Below are 16,999 nucleotides of genomic sequence, written 5' to 3' on the forward strand. Positions count from 1 at the left end.
CCACGGCCCCATCCCGCCGGGCACCTGCAGCTCCCGGGATGCTCCTCCTCCCCTCTGCAGCCCCCCACGGGCCTGGTGCCTTGGTCCCAGCTCTGCCACCTTCACTCACACTGTGAGATCTTAGTGAACAGTCTGTTTGAAATATGAGTCTATTCCCAGGGTAATGTACTATTCCTCTTAGATTTAACTTTAGCTGATCCCTACAGTATGAATTTTTTAGCAGGACAGTGTAATCCGTCTGTGAGATCTTGACAACAGGGTCCATAAGGCAAATGGAAACTTCTCAAACTTGCGATTTAAATGCAAACCCATGAGGATGCGTTGTAGTCATGTGTACTGTGCAGAGAGGACCAAATCCTGCCAAGCACTGGTGACTTTTGCTCCCAAGAAAGGAAGATGCTTAGCATCATCTGGACATCACCATCCAGCTCCTCGTAGACCTTCTGCAGGTGTTGTGTCCGTCTCAGCCACGGCTGCAGGATGGATACAGGGACTGAGAAACAGGAACAGGTCTGTAACACTGAAGGAAAAACAGGATTTTGTTGTTGTTGTTGTTGCCGAGTCTGCAGCTGGATCCCTGCCCAGTAGATCCTTGTGGCGACGTGGAGATCCATTTATCAGACTGCTGGACAACATCCGAGGGTCATTGCAACTGCTTGTTGTATTAGTGGTACCAGGAGGTTTATCCTGTGATGTGGCTCTCCGAAGGCCACAACAGTATAAATAATCCAAGGAACAACATAGCAAGATGTTACATGCCATAGTCCAATGCAAGAATAATTCTAAGGCAAAAGAGCCTAAATATGAAAGCAGTCTTTGATTGATACAAATTTTACTTGGTTCATTAATAAGGCTGATCCATATAAAAGGATTAAACTTTATCAAGTAATAGCCATAGGCTGATTTCAGTTACCTAGAAGTCTGAATTGACACAAGCTTTAAATACTGTTGCCTTTTAAGTTTGAATTTGAAAAGAAAGCATCTTTGAACAACTGAACTTGTAAGGAAATTGTACTGAGGTTCATTAGGGAAAAATTTTATTCCCAGCACTTTTTTAAAAGAATAATTTAAAAAAATAAAAAAAAAATTGCAATGTGTTTTAACTTTAAAGCTTTAGATTATTTAAGTGCTTTGATAATGTAAAGAAGTCTCCATTAGAAAAAGGGAACAAATCAATTTCTTGGTCATTTTTCAAAATTTTCTCAAACACACATCTTATTATTTTACTCTGGACAAGGAATCTAGATTATGAGATCAGTTCAAATTTAACAAATGTCAAAGCCATAAAAGTGTAACTCAAAGCATACAAACGAAGAGAATGGTTACTACGCTCGAGGGAAGTGGGATTAGGGTGTATTGCGTGCTATTTTGGCAAGGATTTACATCATTTTTGACACTTTGACATTTTCAATGAAATCCTATTTATTTGTAATTTTTTTCAAGTTTCTGCACTTCTACAGCTTGATCCTGGTCTTACTGCCTCGTTCATGCTCATTTATTTTGATGGAGTCCATTTTGATTGATGCAGTCGCTGAGGTGGAATGCTAAGCTTCTTCACATTAGTTGGGTTTGTGTATGTGGGTGGATTAATGGACAAAGGAATAACCGCTGTTGGAGATGTACAGATGCTTCCTTTCTCTGTAACGTTCTTGTGATGTTTTCTGGCAAATATTCTAGAACAGAAAGGATCAGATTAGCTTCTGGTGCTTTTTGCATCCTGAAAGTCAGAGGACTTCTGCCGGCTGGTTGCCATGACCCATCCAAACTCCGGTAAGTAATTGTGAAAGTTTGTGCCTCTGATTCACTCCACCAATGTGTTGTGCAATGACAGTAAAGAACAAAAGCCTATCAATAATCAAGGGTTGTGGTTAAAAAAAAATTAATGGCTCTCAATATAAAATTGGATCTCCAGGTCTTCAGTCATCCACTTCAGAACTAGTTCAAAGCTATCCAAGGTAATAAAAGACCTTGCTAAAATAAAAGACCTACCCAAGCTAATAAAAAACTTGACAGAGTTACTGTGTGTCATTTTCCAGGGAGCTGTAACTGCTGCGTTACAGCCAGTTCATTGAGAACTAAGTACAGAGCCCCAACACTGATGAAGCTTTGGAAGAAAAATGAATCATGGCTGGATCAGATACAGACACAAAAGTGCTATGTTAGAGGTTAAAACCATTCCAGGAGCTGAATGCCTTTGCTGCATAGAAAAGGATGTGACAATGAGTTTCATTTAAAGACTGAATTCATTTGCCACGGGAACAATGAGGTTTTGCTTTTTTAATCAAAATGCAGACAAGTAATTTCTTAGGCAAGCAAAGCTCTGAATTATGCTAGGGAAGATACAACGTGAGTAAACAGTCTTTTCTGTAATACAGCTATAAAATATTATAATATACATATACATGAAATAAAGAAGTGATTGAACTTGTCATTTAATTGTATTATCAGATTTGTAGCTTGTGAAAATGTCAGGGAAAATAACAGAGTATGTAGGATGGGTCAATTTATTAATTGTGGATAATTTTTAAGCCAACTCCAGTCAGTGCTATTGTATTTCTTATTTATAAGTATTCACCAAGTTGCTTGGATAAATAACTGTCAGCCAGCAGGTTAGTTTTTTATAGTCTTCCCATTTTGATTACTCCCTGGTTGTCCACCAGGATCAGTGACTGGTCTCTGAGGTCACACAGCATCATTTCTGCCCAGATGCCTGTAACTTTTCCTATGGCAGGGTAATGTTCAGCTGCTGGCCAGTTTGAGCTTTTTGATGATCTAATGTTTGTGACACTCTAAATATTTGCAGTCTATAAAATAACAGGAGGAAAGGGTGAATTTATTAATGTATATCTTTGTAATTCTTACCTGCTTTCTCCCAGCAGTGTTACAGCCGGCTTCACTCATTTCTTAAAATTGAAGCACATATAAACTCCAGTTAGACCAGTCCAATGGGGGCCAAATAGTGATCTAGGTATTCATTTTCACTCCAATAAAAATTGGGAGTTTTATCTGAATAAGAACATAGGACTCAAATCTATTAACTAACAAAGCAAAAATTCCAGTTAGAGATAAAAATCATCTGTCAATATGTGCTTGAAGTATGTAATTGTTATTGTATTGTAATATACATAATAATATGTATTATATTATATTACCAGAAAAGGCATGATGACTGGAAGGTTTCTACATATGTGAAGAACAATGCCCAGGTCCCTGGTCTCGCAAGGCTTTGGAGGAGCTGTCCCCGTAGTGACATCTATAATACCTATAAAACCAGCTGCCCCAAATAAAGGCTGACCCATGCCAGCTGTCCTGGTCAGGCTCTTTCTTTGCTTTCTTGGCAATGCAGGAGGGACACAAATGTCTAGAAACAATCTGGAGAGAATCTGGTCACCTGAGATGCAGAGATGGAAAGCTGCTGGTGCTGGGCTGCACATACTCTCCAGTGGGATTTTCGACACTGGATTCAAGGTAGGCTTTAGAGCACAGAAACTGCTGCATTTCAAAAATACTTCAAGGCTAGCTTTACTTTTGGTGGTCTTGTCACTTCTTTAAGTGAATGAGAACAAAATAGGGGAGCTAATCTAAAGCTCTTCCTCCCTCCCCAGGAGAGCAGCTCTCCCCAGGGAGCCTAGACAGCCCCCACAGAGCTCCCCAGGACCCAGCGTGGAGCAAGTAACCTCTTACGTGTGTTGAAAAGACATTTGGGGGCATGAAGAGTGGGGCGGGAGGAAAACAGGATATTTCACCACGTGCAAATGATTCTGAAAAAACAGGTTTTGTCCTGGCTGTAGAAGTCTTTTATTTCAAATGTCCTCAGGTTCATGCCTTGACGCCAGCATCCCTAGAAGGGTAAGGACCTCTGGGCTTCCCTGTATTTCCTCTCGATGCTGTGGCTCTTTTCAGGTGTTTAAAGCTCTGCTTACAGAGACTCGTTTGTACGTTGCTCATGTATGATGCCTGGAATGAACTATTTCCTGGTTTTCAGATTTCGGTCTGGGGTTTGAGGCAGGGAGAGAATATTTAAACGCAGATATTAGATGATACCTGTGTGCCCCTGAGGAGCCAGGACTGCAAAATCTTCATTAAGGCCATGTGAGAGGCAAAAAGATGAAGAAAAAAGGATTCAGCTCTTCATATTATTCGTAGACAGGAATGCATTGTCTTGAGTATTAGCTGTGGGTCTTGTCCCTCGAGATCTGAACGCGCTGACAGCGAGCAGTTTTGAACAGGTTCCCAGACATTAGGGAATTACACAATGCATGAAGAAGGTGAGATGAGAACAGGGACTTGAGATGTTCCCATTCTCGATTTCTTCCTGTTTTAAATGCATCAATATTAAAAAAGAAAAACAAACAAACAAAAAAACCAACAGAATAGCAGATTTTGTAACCCTGTCAAAGAAAAAGGAGAAACAAGTTATATACAGCCTGCAGTTGACACTAACTTTTTCCTTTCTTTTCCACCTGGATCTGAGCTAATAGGAATAATAACTATCCTGCCTGCCCACTGACCCAAAAGGTGTGTGTTATTGCACTAATCCACTGCTACTGGTATTGACTGCTGGTCTCTATGGGTTTGCCTTGCAGAGTTAGAAATAAATTACCCATCCGAATCAATGAAACTCAAGGCGGTTTACACAGACATAGCTCTGTCATCCACACTTGCAAGTGAGAAGTGCTTGCAGAGTACTTCCATGCTTCATCTTTTGAGTGTGTAAGGGTGTGCAAGCCATCCTCAGCAGAAACACACTCATCAGCGTATGGCCACTTTTGGATCGTTGCTATTGTTCTGCAGTACCGTTGGGTTAGACAAGTTAAAGTATTTTCAAAATTAGCATTGCTTTTTCCTCTTTGGTATGGAAACAATAAGTTAAACGAGGGTCATGATGCTGATGTCTCAGTGATGCTGAGATTGTTGCACTCCCCCAAAACTCAAATTAAACAGCACAACTGCTTCAGAGCCTGTGTTCTGCCTGGTGCACCTTGAATTTCAGTTTGTTTAGTTCATTAGTTGTAAGCTGCCAGATGTAGATAGTTCACTGACTGCAGGATCGGTGTTGTGAGTTAAAATAAAACTTAGTCACCTAACGGGCAACTGCCTTGTGACTTTGAAAGATCCTTTGGTATCATTAAAATCTGCAGAAGAGGGATGCGTATACTGGGAGCGTGCCGCTGAGTTGTGGAATTGATTCAAGACTTCAGCAGCAGCACTAGTCATGCCTAAAGCCAAGTCAAGTAACCTCAGGCTGAAGAGAGCTGCATGTTCAAGAGGGAAAACTCTTGGAGATGCTGAGTTCGTACGCTGGGCATCTCTGCTGCGGCAGCCACAGGGAGCAGCAGCACCCAGAACGTGCACAACCACAATGGAGAAAACACCAGTTTAGGGGAGAGATCGTGGTTCAGACCTCACCAGGAGTTTCCGTAAGGGTGGAATTGAAATGACAGGGTTTTTTTACATGTGGTAATCTTACTTAATATCACAGCAGCATTAGAGTATGTTCATCACAATATCCTATATGTAATTTTCAAGAGAACTTCTGGTTCTAGACAGAAAATAGGACCTTCTAGATCAGTTTTCACTGTCGATTTAGAGTCTGAGCCTCTGCTTTGCTCTTTTAGGTAGAAGTTATCTGGGTACCTGTTACTTTCAATAGCATTAAAACATATATACACTAGCCTGATTGCCTGAAAGTGATCGGGGCTCTAGCTGTTTATATTCACTAAGTGATGCTCCTTTTTCTACAGGCCAATGTCAAAAGCTATTTATAAAATCACAGAACTGTAGACTAACTTAGGTGGACGGGACCTCTGGAGGTCACTGAGCCCAACGTCCCGCTCAAGGCAGGGTCTGCTAGAGCAGGTTGATCAGAGCCTTGTCCAGCCGAACTTTAACTATCTCGAAGGAAAGATCCTACTGCCTCTCTGAGTCCCTGCTCCAGTCTTTAACTGCCCTCAGGGTGACTGTTTTTCGCCCTTCCTATGGAACCAGAACATCCCTGCTGCACCCTTGGCCACGCACGGTCGCTGGGTGCCCATTAGGAGCACCTGGGTCTGTCTCACTGCCCACCCCTCTGCAGCTGCCAGCGCAGCAAGGTCCCCTCCCGAGCCTTTTCTTAAGGCTCAACAAACTCATTTAGATAAGCCTTTCTCCTTTCATTTATGGAGTTACGGTGTAGCAAGTGTCATTAGCACAGCGTAACTATAGAGAAATTTGGGGTATTTTTTCGTTCATTGTCATATTTTCTCCATCTGTGTTTGTAAACAGCTATGATAGGAAACCATAATCGTGCCGCTTGCTTTCAGACAAAACTCCTGTCGGCTTCTGTGCGAGCTGTGCACTTGCAATTAAGGTGGCCTGTCATGTTTTGGCTTTGTCTGTGACCTGCTTTGGTTCCTTGCACTGCAGAGCGCCCCCCAGCAGCGTGACTCTGCCCCTCCTGAAGGCAGAAGAGGGTGAAACCAAAGCTTCCCCAAGGACCGGACTCGGAGGCAGGTGAAAGCTGCTTTCAGTTACAAGGATGCTGAGGGGTGCGCTCTGTGTCTCAGCACGGCCCTACGGGCTGCAAAGCACCTGCTGCTTTGGGTGACATGTGGGACCGCAGCACCCTCAGCTGCGCTGGCACAGGCGTCCCCGTGCCACCTCCGCAGCGGCTTGTGGCATTGGGGCTGCAGCAGCGCACAGCTACGCGCCAGTTCACGGAGCAAATAAATACTGGGGGCTGGGGTGGGTTTTGCAGCCCTCTGTCCTGCAGGGCTGCGGCTGCCTGTGCCTCCTCTAAACCAGCTGAAGTACCTCCCTGTGAGTTCTCATGGCGTATTTGCATTGTGGCACAGATGTGCCCAGTGTAACACCACATATAACTCTGCAAAGCCAACATCTGGTCCCATTAAATTCGATAGAAATATTGTTATTGGTTCTAGTAGGACTGGTAGCTCATTTATTTATTTTGCATTATTTTTTTTTCTACAGAAAATAAAAGTCACTCGTATGATTGAGTAACCTGTTGGAACTAGTCAAAGCCCTGACCCAAAGGTTTGTCGGCATGAGCAATTACATGGTTGCTCGTGTGACTTTCACAGATTTTACGCTTTCTTCCAGGTCACTATCTATTATTTTCAGAATGGAAAATTCAAAGATCTGAAAGCACCTAATAGGCTGAGAGAGACAATGCCTTATAAAAATGTTATTGCTATCGACTTTGTGGAAGATTTGATTACAATGAATTGGCAGGGAAATGATTTAATACTAAACATTGACGACTGTAATATCCAAGAATAATTCTGCACAATAAGAGACAAGAGAAAAAAAATGCATTTCTTTTTACTGCGGGAGAGACTGTTGCTAAAGGGATAATAGAGGCTCAGTATAGTAACTACTAAGAGTGATATGCTTCTAATAGCAACACAGAAGCAATTAAAACTCTCTGTGTCGGCAAAGTTACAGTAGAAATTTGGCTGAACAAGACAAGCATATAAGGAGAAACAATTTTATAGGCAGCTGAAACAAATCTAAAATTATTTTTTTACCCCTTAAAATATTCTATCAACAACTATTAGATGTGAATGGCCATAAATAAGGCAAACCCACCAAAAATCAATGTCTACACAAGGTCCCAAGACAGATTTGTTGAAGCCATTCCACACCTTGCTTTCTCATTGGTGTGTGTTTGAGCCTTAAGCATGAGAAATTTCAACTACCGGCTCAAACCATGGTCCCAAAAATTCTCTGTCAAGCTCAATTATTTCCCCACTTTCTCCGTTCTGCCGATCACACCTCCCCACGTATCATCTCAGCCAGGGTTTATAACCTGTTGTTGCAGTTCAGCTCGAGATTGTGTCACAGTGCAGCCAAATAGCTGTCGGCCAGAAAGTAAAAATCTTTGCGTGATTCCAACCAGAGACTCTTTATCTTTAAAATACAGCATTACGAAGCCTAACGTCCTCTGGTTTTATTAGCTGTTCTTGAGGGGTGCTTAGCTGGCAAGAGCAGCATCTGCCACCGGCTCCTCGCAGCTTTAACAGCCTGAATGCAAACTTCCCAGCCTGCGCATAAATAACATTTTACGGGGCGACGGCTGGTGTGTGGGGGTGGGTGTTGCTGTTCCCAGGCTGCTGTCTCCTCCCGGACCCCAGCACCGCAGCAGTGGGCAGGATGCGACCCTTTCCTGAGCAAAGGGGAAGATGGGACCTGGGTCCCTGCGGAGAACGGTGGTCCCTGCCCCTCTCCGGTAAACCATCCCTGTTCCAGGTAAAGCCTCCTTTTTACCCAGCTCTAGTTCACCACGGTCATGGGGAAAGGAGACGCTGCTGCCGTGGCTCAGAGACGATTCTTCATGCGTGTCCCGCAGGTATAACCCTGCATCCGAGCCGGCTCGTGTGGAGGGGACTGTGTGTAGCCGGTGACATTAATTTACCATGAGGGGAACATTCCAGCGTAAGTGGTCTCTGCTGTGTATAAAACACTCAGTGCCAGTGACATTTGCCTCTTCTCTTAGTGATAAAATATATTTATTTGTGAAGTAGATCTTAATCTATCTCAGAAAAGTGTTTTTAGTTTTTCACAGTAGCATTTATAATGATTGAAAGCGTAGGCTGGAGAGGATCTCTTTCTGTAGCAATGAACAAAAATAAGAATAACTTTTCAGCATTACCATATATCAATAGCCAATTATTTTTGTATGGATGGGTTCTGGCTGGCTGCTAATGGACTGACAATGAGATAAGTCTTCCAGGAGAGAAACCATCATTTTAAAGATGGAGTGGCTGGCCTTTTAATTTTAAGGTATTACCAAAATCACACCTTTCACCTTTAAAAATTGTAAATGATCAGCCTTGTTCTAAATCATTTAATTGCTGTTTGAACTGAGCCTGGCTCATGCTTTGCAGGGGTTTGTCTTTCTTAGCACTGATGGTGCCATTTACATTTCTTAATTTTTCTTGAAGAGTGACGTCCTCCTTGCTTGTACTCTCCCTCCCAGCCTGCCTGCTGGCCATCTGTCTGCAAAGGCAATTTAAGGAATCTGTAGCCAATTCACCCTTGCTTGTATGTATTTCTTGAACTTGATATACAGTGTAGATATGCACAGGCATAAAGTAAAACCTATTAAGTGATGAGATAAAACGTGAAGATGCTTTAGAAAACTTTTCCAACTGTTTCAGATGAGGCAGACTCACATTTTCTTGCTGTTTTTTCTTTTGCTTTGGTGCACGTTCTTTCAACTTCACCTCTTTCATTCATCTGCCTCTTTTTCTCTGGCACGGGGAGCTTTGACGACGTGGATTAGGAGCCCGTACCTCTGACCGACTGCCTACTCGTCTGCTGCACAGCCTCCTCACTTTAAACTTTCTCTTGAAAACAAGCTTGAAAGAAAGATCACCATATGCTCCAGAACGCGTACCAAGATTTTCCTATGACTCGACTGTATGTACGGATAGCCAAGGAGCTTGGGAAAAAAAATCTAACACCTTATTATTATCCGTGCCCATGGATCAAAGTGCTTTCCTGTCTTCAGATAAACACTGTCACTGTCTTTGATGATCTCTCCCGTGCATCTGGCAGGAGAAACCAACACAATATTCAGAGATTGGTAAATTGAGGAAAATAGGTACTGTTCCCAGAGCCGCAAGCTGGGTCAAGGGCCACAGGAGCCATTCACGCCGGCGCCGCCGTTAGCCCTGCATTCGCCTCACATGTGGGCTTTCCATTTTCCATCCACACCAATTCCTATGCAGGCACCTGGGACCATTTGTTCGAACCGTCCGCGTGTCCCCTGCGCAGCAACAAGCCAGCTGCTCTGACAACTCCTAAGAAATACACAACGTGCCTTGAGTTCCTGTGACATTTTATATTCCAAACTTTGCCCAGTGGCTGATGGTTCCTTCCTCAAAGTGACATATTGATTGTGCGTACACGTAGGGTGAGTATGATTGTGTTCAGTATTTTGAGCTCATCATCTGTTATCCCATTCTCATTGTCATCCGAGGCCCAGGCACTATCAAATTGGAAGCAGTAGCGTAGAAAATTACGAACAAATCAAAAAAGACTACAGCTGTGAAATGAATCAAACCACTGTTTCTACCTTTAGTATTTCCTTTGGTATAAAACATCTTTTACAATTTATTTTTTTATTATTTCGGGCTTACAGCTATGAAGGCAGGGGCGAAGCACTTGCAATCCAGCACCCAGCATTTGCGGGCATTTAGCAAATAGAGCAATCGTTTACTGAGGCGTGATGAAGACACAGAAGGACGGATCTCCAAGGGCAGCACCTACCTAGATCTGGGCCTTGACCCATTTTGACCACCCAAAAGGACATGCCACTGCCGCAGAGGCTCGTCCATAGACATCCCAAACTGGTAATGCCATGGGAGACCAGTGCCCAGCAAAAACTCTTGCATGTCTGCTGCTCTTGACCTTGGTCCTCTCCATCTGCTGCAGCTGAAATGGAGCGATGCCATTAGAAACGTTCAGGTCTGAGCTCCGTGTCAGCTTTTCAGAGCAGCCCCTCGGTGTGCTAATGCTGTACCCCGAGAGCAGGCTTTAAATATGTGTGTGTTTGTATGAAGATGACCACATTAAATTTAAGCAGAAATAAATGGTAATTTAGCTGGCACAGATACACAAGGCTGACATAATCTCTAAAGGTTTGAGGCTGCTATTAAATTTGTTCCTCCTTATTAATTTGTGACCAAGAGGATAATGAAAAACTGGCAACTCTAAAGTTGACATAAAAAGTAAAAGATATACAGTTGGCATGGATAATTTTATGCGCCGTCAAAGCGAAAAGGCTTTGCTAAATATATGTAGGCAAAGATACACACTGTCATCTTAATGAGCAATTAAAAGATGGACTCCTAATAATTGAATCATGACTCTTGTCACATTTGTGTTTGTTTAATATCTCAAGTTTTGGTTGAATCTGGCTTTGATTTCCTATTTTAATCAGGTCTGATTTAGGCTCTTGGTTCAAATGACTAAAAGTGATGAGCATGAATCTTGTCCTATTACCTCCTCAGCTTCTTGTTTCCAGTGAATACCGCATTATTTTAAACCCTCATGTTTAATTATTACATTTAGCTAGCAGGACTGGACAAAAGGGGTAGGTGGGTGATTTGCCGTCATTGGAAGTTTGAATTTTCAAAGAGGAAATGTTGTCTTCCTCTTTTGAACATCACTTAGGAGATTTTGGAAATACTTCAGATGGCTCAGATGATCACCAGGTAATTCCTTTGCTGGTGGAAATCAGCGAATCTTGGCTATGTGCATTGCTCTGGTGTGTTTTTTGTTTGTTTTGTTTTGGGTTTGTTTGGGTTTTTTTATTTAAAAAACCAAAGCCCAATAAGAGAAGACCATCTGTTCTTCAAAATTCTCTCCCTTAAACTAACTGCCGTGGTCACCCTTGGATGCTATCGTATCTTCAGTGACATGGAGCTGTGCCTCACCAATCTGTTGTTTAAGATTTCTCATCAAATTCCTGAAGTCGCATCAGTCAAAGCTGACGACAGGTTGCACATTTCCAGCTCCTCTCACTGGAGTGCGTGACACCAGGACTGGCCCAGGTCTCTCCTTCTTCACAGTCCTCGGATCTGCCCACACCATATTAAACATATTGTCATTTACAGCTTCAGCTCCTCTCAACTTCCAGTTGTTAATGGTTTTAATGGCTTCCAATGGTTTTATCGTTTTTATTCAACTGAGGGAAGGGAAGAATGCTTAACTGTCATTTCAGTGGACAGGTGATTGTGTGTTTTTATGGGGGGAAAAAAATATTGCAAACTTGTTTTTTTTCCCTTTCTCTGTGTAAGAATCTTCCCCTTGTCAAGTCTCTCTTTAAAATAATCCATTTTTCTTTTCCTTCTAACCGCAATCACTGTTTTTTGGGCCTCTCCAATTCCCAGTTCAAAGGAAAGTAACAATTATTTTGCTTCAAAGTCATCCAGCCCTGAAGATGAGGAATTTATCAGTTTTTCATTGCCAGCCCGCTGTGGAGCAAGGAGCAGTTTATTTCTGCAGATCTATAAGAGAGCTGTGTGCTTTGCCCAGGCTTTGCGGGAGGGTGAACCAGTGCAGGGGGGACAGCAGAAACTCCCTCGCCCCCCCAACCCCAGCAAAGCTCCTACAGCATCCTTTCAAAAATGCCCCTTGGGATACAGCCAGGCTTCCATGGCCCTTTTAAAAGGTCTTGGGACAGATCAAAAGTGTTTGGAAAGGAGGGGGATGGAGCTGGCCGGAGGTGGAGGGTGCAGGGAGGGGTGTTTGCCAGTTGATTTTTGGAAATTGTATTTTCAAAAGGTTGGAAAACATCAAAAGAACACCAGAGAATTGCACAGGACCCAAGCGTGCAAGATGCTAAAAATGATTGTTGGTATGTAACTGTGCCAACGGTGGGAAAGGGAAATCTGGGATCCTGAGGTACCTGGGTTAGGAACGTGGGGACCCCCGGCACCTGGTAACGCATGGCGGAGCAGGCTGGTGCTTCGTGTGAGCCGAGTCACCCAACACACCAACTGCGCGGGGTAAACACGCTCCTTCTTTAGCTGCCGAGAGCGAGGTGCTCAGTTTCAGGCACAGGCATGAAAACAGCAGGAGCAGCGTTCCCGGAGCACGGGGAGGTCGCCGCAGGCTCCTGGCACTGCGGTGCCAAGCTCTCGCCTTCAGCTCAGCTGCCGGGGTCACGCAGAAACACAGCAGCTCCAGCCCATGAATGTACAACTGCATCAGGTGGTGTAAAATGAGCAAACTGTGCCTACTGCTATGGAAGTGTCGCGGCAAGTCTCAGCCAGGCAAGCTGTTGGTGAGGAGACACGATGGCATCCCTCCCCTGTGTCCTCCAGCACCCGTGGGTGCCAATAAATGGGGGCTGCGCGGGCACATCAAATGTCTGCTAATGTCTCCTGTTTATGTCCGTCTTGAAGAGATACAGAGGGGTTAGTAAATACTTCACGTTGACAGCACGGACATGTTTCCATAGAAAAATGATGTTGGTAAGCAGCAAGACTTTTCTTCCTTCCCTTCGGGAAATGGGGAAGAGTTGTCTCCACCAATATTACTTCCAATTTTTTTTCCCTCAGGAAAGAGAAAAAGATCTCACTGCAGATAACATATTTGCCTCTGATTAGATTTCAGCTTTATTTTTTTAAAACCTCAGACCTCTTAAACCTATAGGCCAACTGTGAAATACGCACTCATTTCTTCTTTTAGGACACTCTACAAAGACCTCCTTTATATTGCCCGTGTACAGCTCACACCGGATACTCCCCGGTTTATTACATTTGTGATTTCTTTTTTAATCCACACCTTGAATCGGCAATTTCAGATAATTTCCTTCCCAAAGAAGGAAACCAGAAAAAAACCCCAAGAGTCCCTACGAGCCTTTGTGCACCGTTTGGGTAGAATAAGCTCCAGGTTTTTTTGGTAAATGCTGGTGGTATTTCAGAGGTGCTGCATTTAACAGGCCAGAACTAAAGGTGTGAAAAATTCTGGAGACCCAACCTGCTGATCATTTCGTATTTCCTGCAAAGAAAATAAAACACACACACAGAGGCACAAAAAAGCTTCCTCTCATGGAAGAGCCTTTTGTGCACCCTCGTGCCTGATTTTGTGCAATGATTTGTCAATAAACAGATTTTCTTTCGGACTAGACCTGGTTTCTGAGAGCAGCCTGTCGCTTTTTAAGGATGTGAATGAGGGGGTCCTGTCCTTGTCACACCGAAGCCAACGACAAATTTGATTTAATTCAGCAGGATCCAGCCGTAAGACACTTTGTAGGAAGAAACACAAAAATTGGCATGTTTATCAGGTCTTTTAGACTGTTCATCTCCTTCTGTTGTTAATTGTGGGTGTTACATTGCCTTTGTCACATGGCCTAATCCTCACTGCCTTTGAAACAGAACCCGCCAAATCCCCCTCGTTCGCATGGCGCCACTGTGCCTTCCTCTCCTGTAAACATCCACCCCCCTTTAAAAAATAAATGAGAAATTATTATATTGAATTATTATTTTTTTTTAAACCAGATGCTATGGTGAAGAGGAGGATGAATGAATGTCAAGGTTTGCCTCTCTGCATAAGCAGGGGCCTGTGGAAACGGAGCATTTCAGTGGGCTTCGGGGCGGTGCTACCGTGGGCAACCCGTGGCGGGTTATGGGGTCCCATGGGGGAAAATCGGGAGCCCTGTAAAGGCACCCCGTTATACGGCCACATCGCACGGGGTTAGGGCTGTCCCCTCACCCCGTCCCCCACTGCCCGGCCTCCTGAGGCACTGGCCGCCCGGTCCCTCATCCAAAACCGGCCCGTGGTACTGGCACTCACGCATGGATGCTCCGAACAGGGGCCCCGCGGGATGACCCCGCTGCCCCCCAGCCCCGTGCTCCGCGGGGGCGGCCCCGCCGACACCCCCCACCCGCCTCGCTCCATGGGCGCCTGCGGAACGGCCCCGCTGCCCCCAGCTCCCGTGCTCCGAGGGGCGGCCCCGCGGTGCCCTCCTCCGTGTACCGCTGCGGGACGGTCCCACCGAAACCCCGCCGCGTGCCCCGCTGGCCCCCGCCCACGGCCCCACGGCCACGCCGTCCGTCCCCCCCTCCCGTTTGCCGCTGCAGGACAGCCCCGCTGCTCTCCGCCTACGGCCCCGTGCCCCGAGGGGGCGGCCCCGCTACCCGCCCCCCGCCGTGTACCGCAGCGGACCGACCCCCCTGCTGCTGCCCGCCCGCCCCCCCCCGAGCCCCCGGGCGCCCCCCGCCCCCCGCCGCGTGCCCCGAGGGGGCGGTCCCGCCGTCCCCGCACAGGTGCTGGCGATTGGGTGGAATATGCAAATGCGGCGGTGACGTCAGGCGGCTCCGGCCCAGAGAGCAGAAATAGGGCCGGCCCGGCCCGCGCCGCGGACTCTCCCGCCGCCGCTCCCGCCCCGGCCCGCCGCCCCCGGCCGCCGCCGCCCGGCCCGCCCCGCTCCCCGCCCCAGGTGAGTCCGCGGGAGGCGCTCCGCGTCCCTGCGCGCCCGGCGGAGCGCTGCCCGTCGCCGCCCGGGCCGGGGGCAGAGCGCCCGCGGGAGCCGCTCCGCTCCGCGGCGGTGCGCGCCCGGCGCTGGGCACACGCGGGGCTGCTGCCGCGCTCCCCCGCCCGCGGCCCCGGGCCGGGCGCGGTAACAGGTGGGCGCCCGCAGCGGCGCTGGCAGCGTGCCGCCTGCCCCCCGCCAGAGCCCCGCAGCCGGGGGCGCGACGGGGGTGCCGCCGCGCGTGGGGCGGTCGCGGCTCCCTCCCCTCGGGCGCGGAGGGCGGCCCGGCCTGCCCCCCCCCGCGGCGGAGCTGCCGGGGCTGCCGCCGTCGGTGGGACGCGGGGCCGGGCGGCGCGTCCCGCCGCGATCGCGAGTGGGGGCGGCGGTTCCTCCCGTGGCCCCTGGGTGGCGCCGTGGTGCCGGCGGCTGTCCCTGCGGAGCGCCCCGTCGGGGCGCGCTGCCGCCCGCGGGGCTGGGGGCGCCGTGCCCCGGGCGACCTTCAGGCTGTGGCCAGCGGCGGGGCTCCGTGGGCAGCGGGGAGGGCCCCGGGGTTAATTCGTGTATCAGAGCTACGGGGCTCCTTTCCCAGCTCGTGTAAAACGCTTCTGCGCGGTGGAAGGAGGTGGCTCCTGGGCCGTAGCGGGGGGACGGGGCGGTGCGGGGCTTCTCCGAGCCAAACCCCGGAGCAAACCTGTGGTGGGAACGCAGCGAAGTGTCGCGGAGGCAGCCCTGGGTACCAGGGTTAAACACCTGCGAGGTTTAGGTGCATCTTGGCATCCCTGCCGGACTGATGTTCCCCACATTTCTTCTGGGAGCACTGAAGCGTCTTGGAGAATTTAAAGATCAGATGAGATATTTTTAAGTACGCTTTTGCTCAAATGAAATGTCTAGGTTGTACTTAAACATCACCGCTGGTGTCAGTGAGTTCTTAAGGCATCGAAACTGATTTATTTATCTACTGTCTACTTATTTATTTATCTAGTATTTATCTACAGTGCTGCAGCTGGCTGACTGACATTGCTGTTGGGCTTCATGATGGCTCGCTGAAAGGTTATCTTAGAATAGATTTTCTCCTTAATTTTGTAGCTTAATTTTATAGCACTTGTAGCACTCAACGAGAAATTATGGATGTCAAAATTATTTTGCAGGCTGTAGAAATGCTGTTTAGATAAGGCTGAAGCAATTGGAGCAGTTAATGACAGAGGAACTGAGGACCAGATTCTTATCTGGTGTTAATGGAGCCAGTTTATGTAGAGGGAATAGTCTGGTCCAACTGCTTTCCTTTTGCTATAGCAACAGTCATAACTTCAGGTAATTAAGTTCAACCTCTTTCTAATGCAAAGTGTCTTGGAAATTATTAGAAGCCATTGTGATCTATTAATTTCTCAATACTAAACAAATAAGCTGTAATTTGAGTAGCCCTGAAAACAAAACCAATAACTGCTTTTGGCAAATTCTTTAATCTTATTACAGTCACCATAATTGAATTCTTGAAGCTTCTGTGTTGTGGAGGAAAAAGTTGTGGGATCTCTGCAGCAATCTAGCTTTCTGACAGCTCACACTGCATGACACAGGAGTGCTTTTAAACAGCGAGTGGTGCTCCCTGCTCAGGTGGCCGGTGTGGCTAGTCCCCTTCCTTTTCAAGGTGACCCTTTTTGCTTGAGCAGCTCTAAAACCTGTACCTGTATCTTTGGCTTCCATCTGTTTGCTGTTACTTGTCTTCATTCAGAGGCATTGCAGCAATTTTCTTGCAACTTGAGACTCTCCTGGTGTGTTGGTGTCAACACAAACACATCTGAGCTCGGGATGGATGTTCTGCAACACTTCGGTGTTACAGCACCAGCAGAGCTTGGCCATGGCCTGCGGTCCTGCTGGGCTGGGCACTGGTGTGCAGGCAAGCCAGTGTGTTTGAGCTGCTTCACGTAACGATGCGTAGTGTGGTGCTGCTGTGCTTGTGGTAGTGTTTCTTGGCAAAGCAATGCTGGCTGTAATGCTGTTCTAGCTCAGAGGAGG

General features: G+C 46.8%; 2 protein-coding genes across 6 annotated transcripts in view; both read left to right on the forward strand.

The window, feature by feature from the left end:
* LOC308068945 (uncharacterized protein) overlaps nt 1-15,541 on the forward strand; it is a gene marked incomplete at its 3' end in the record, with an annotated part of 153,208 nt that extends 137,667 nt beyond the window's left edge. Inside the window, exons 2-3 of one of the 2 annotated variants that reach the window (XM_080400494.1) lie at nt 221-9,916; nt 10,145-15,541. In XM_080400494.1, coding sequence (XP_080256620.1) covers nt 14,339-15,541 — 1,203 coding nt within the window. In that variant the 5' untranslated portion in view covers nt 221-9,916; nt 10,145-14,338. Of the gene's footprint in view, nt 1-220 lie in introns of both variants that reach the window. The other variant, XM_080400493.1, reaches the window with a different exon arrangement.
* The window catches only part of FSTL4 (follistatin like 4), a 236,482-nt gene continuing 234,307 nt past the window's right edge, over nt 14,825-16,999 (forward strand). Inside the window, exon 1 of one of the 4 annotated variants that reach the window (XM_080400455.1) lies at nt 14,825-14,953. The gene's annotated coding sequence lies outside the window, so the exon portion shown is untranslated. Of the gene's footprint in view, nt 14,954-15,349; nt 15,683-16,999 lie in introns of those variants that run through there. The other 3 variants (XM_080400452.1, XM_080400454.1, XM_080400453.1) reach the window with 3 other exon arrangements.

The sequence above is a fragment of the Falco punctatus genome (assembly GCF_963210335.1).
Source record: "Falco punctatus genome assembly, chromosome: 8".
NCBI classification, from domain to species: domain Eukaryota; kingdom Metazoa; phylum Chordata; class Aves; order Falconiformes; family Falconidae; genus Falco; species Falco punctatus.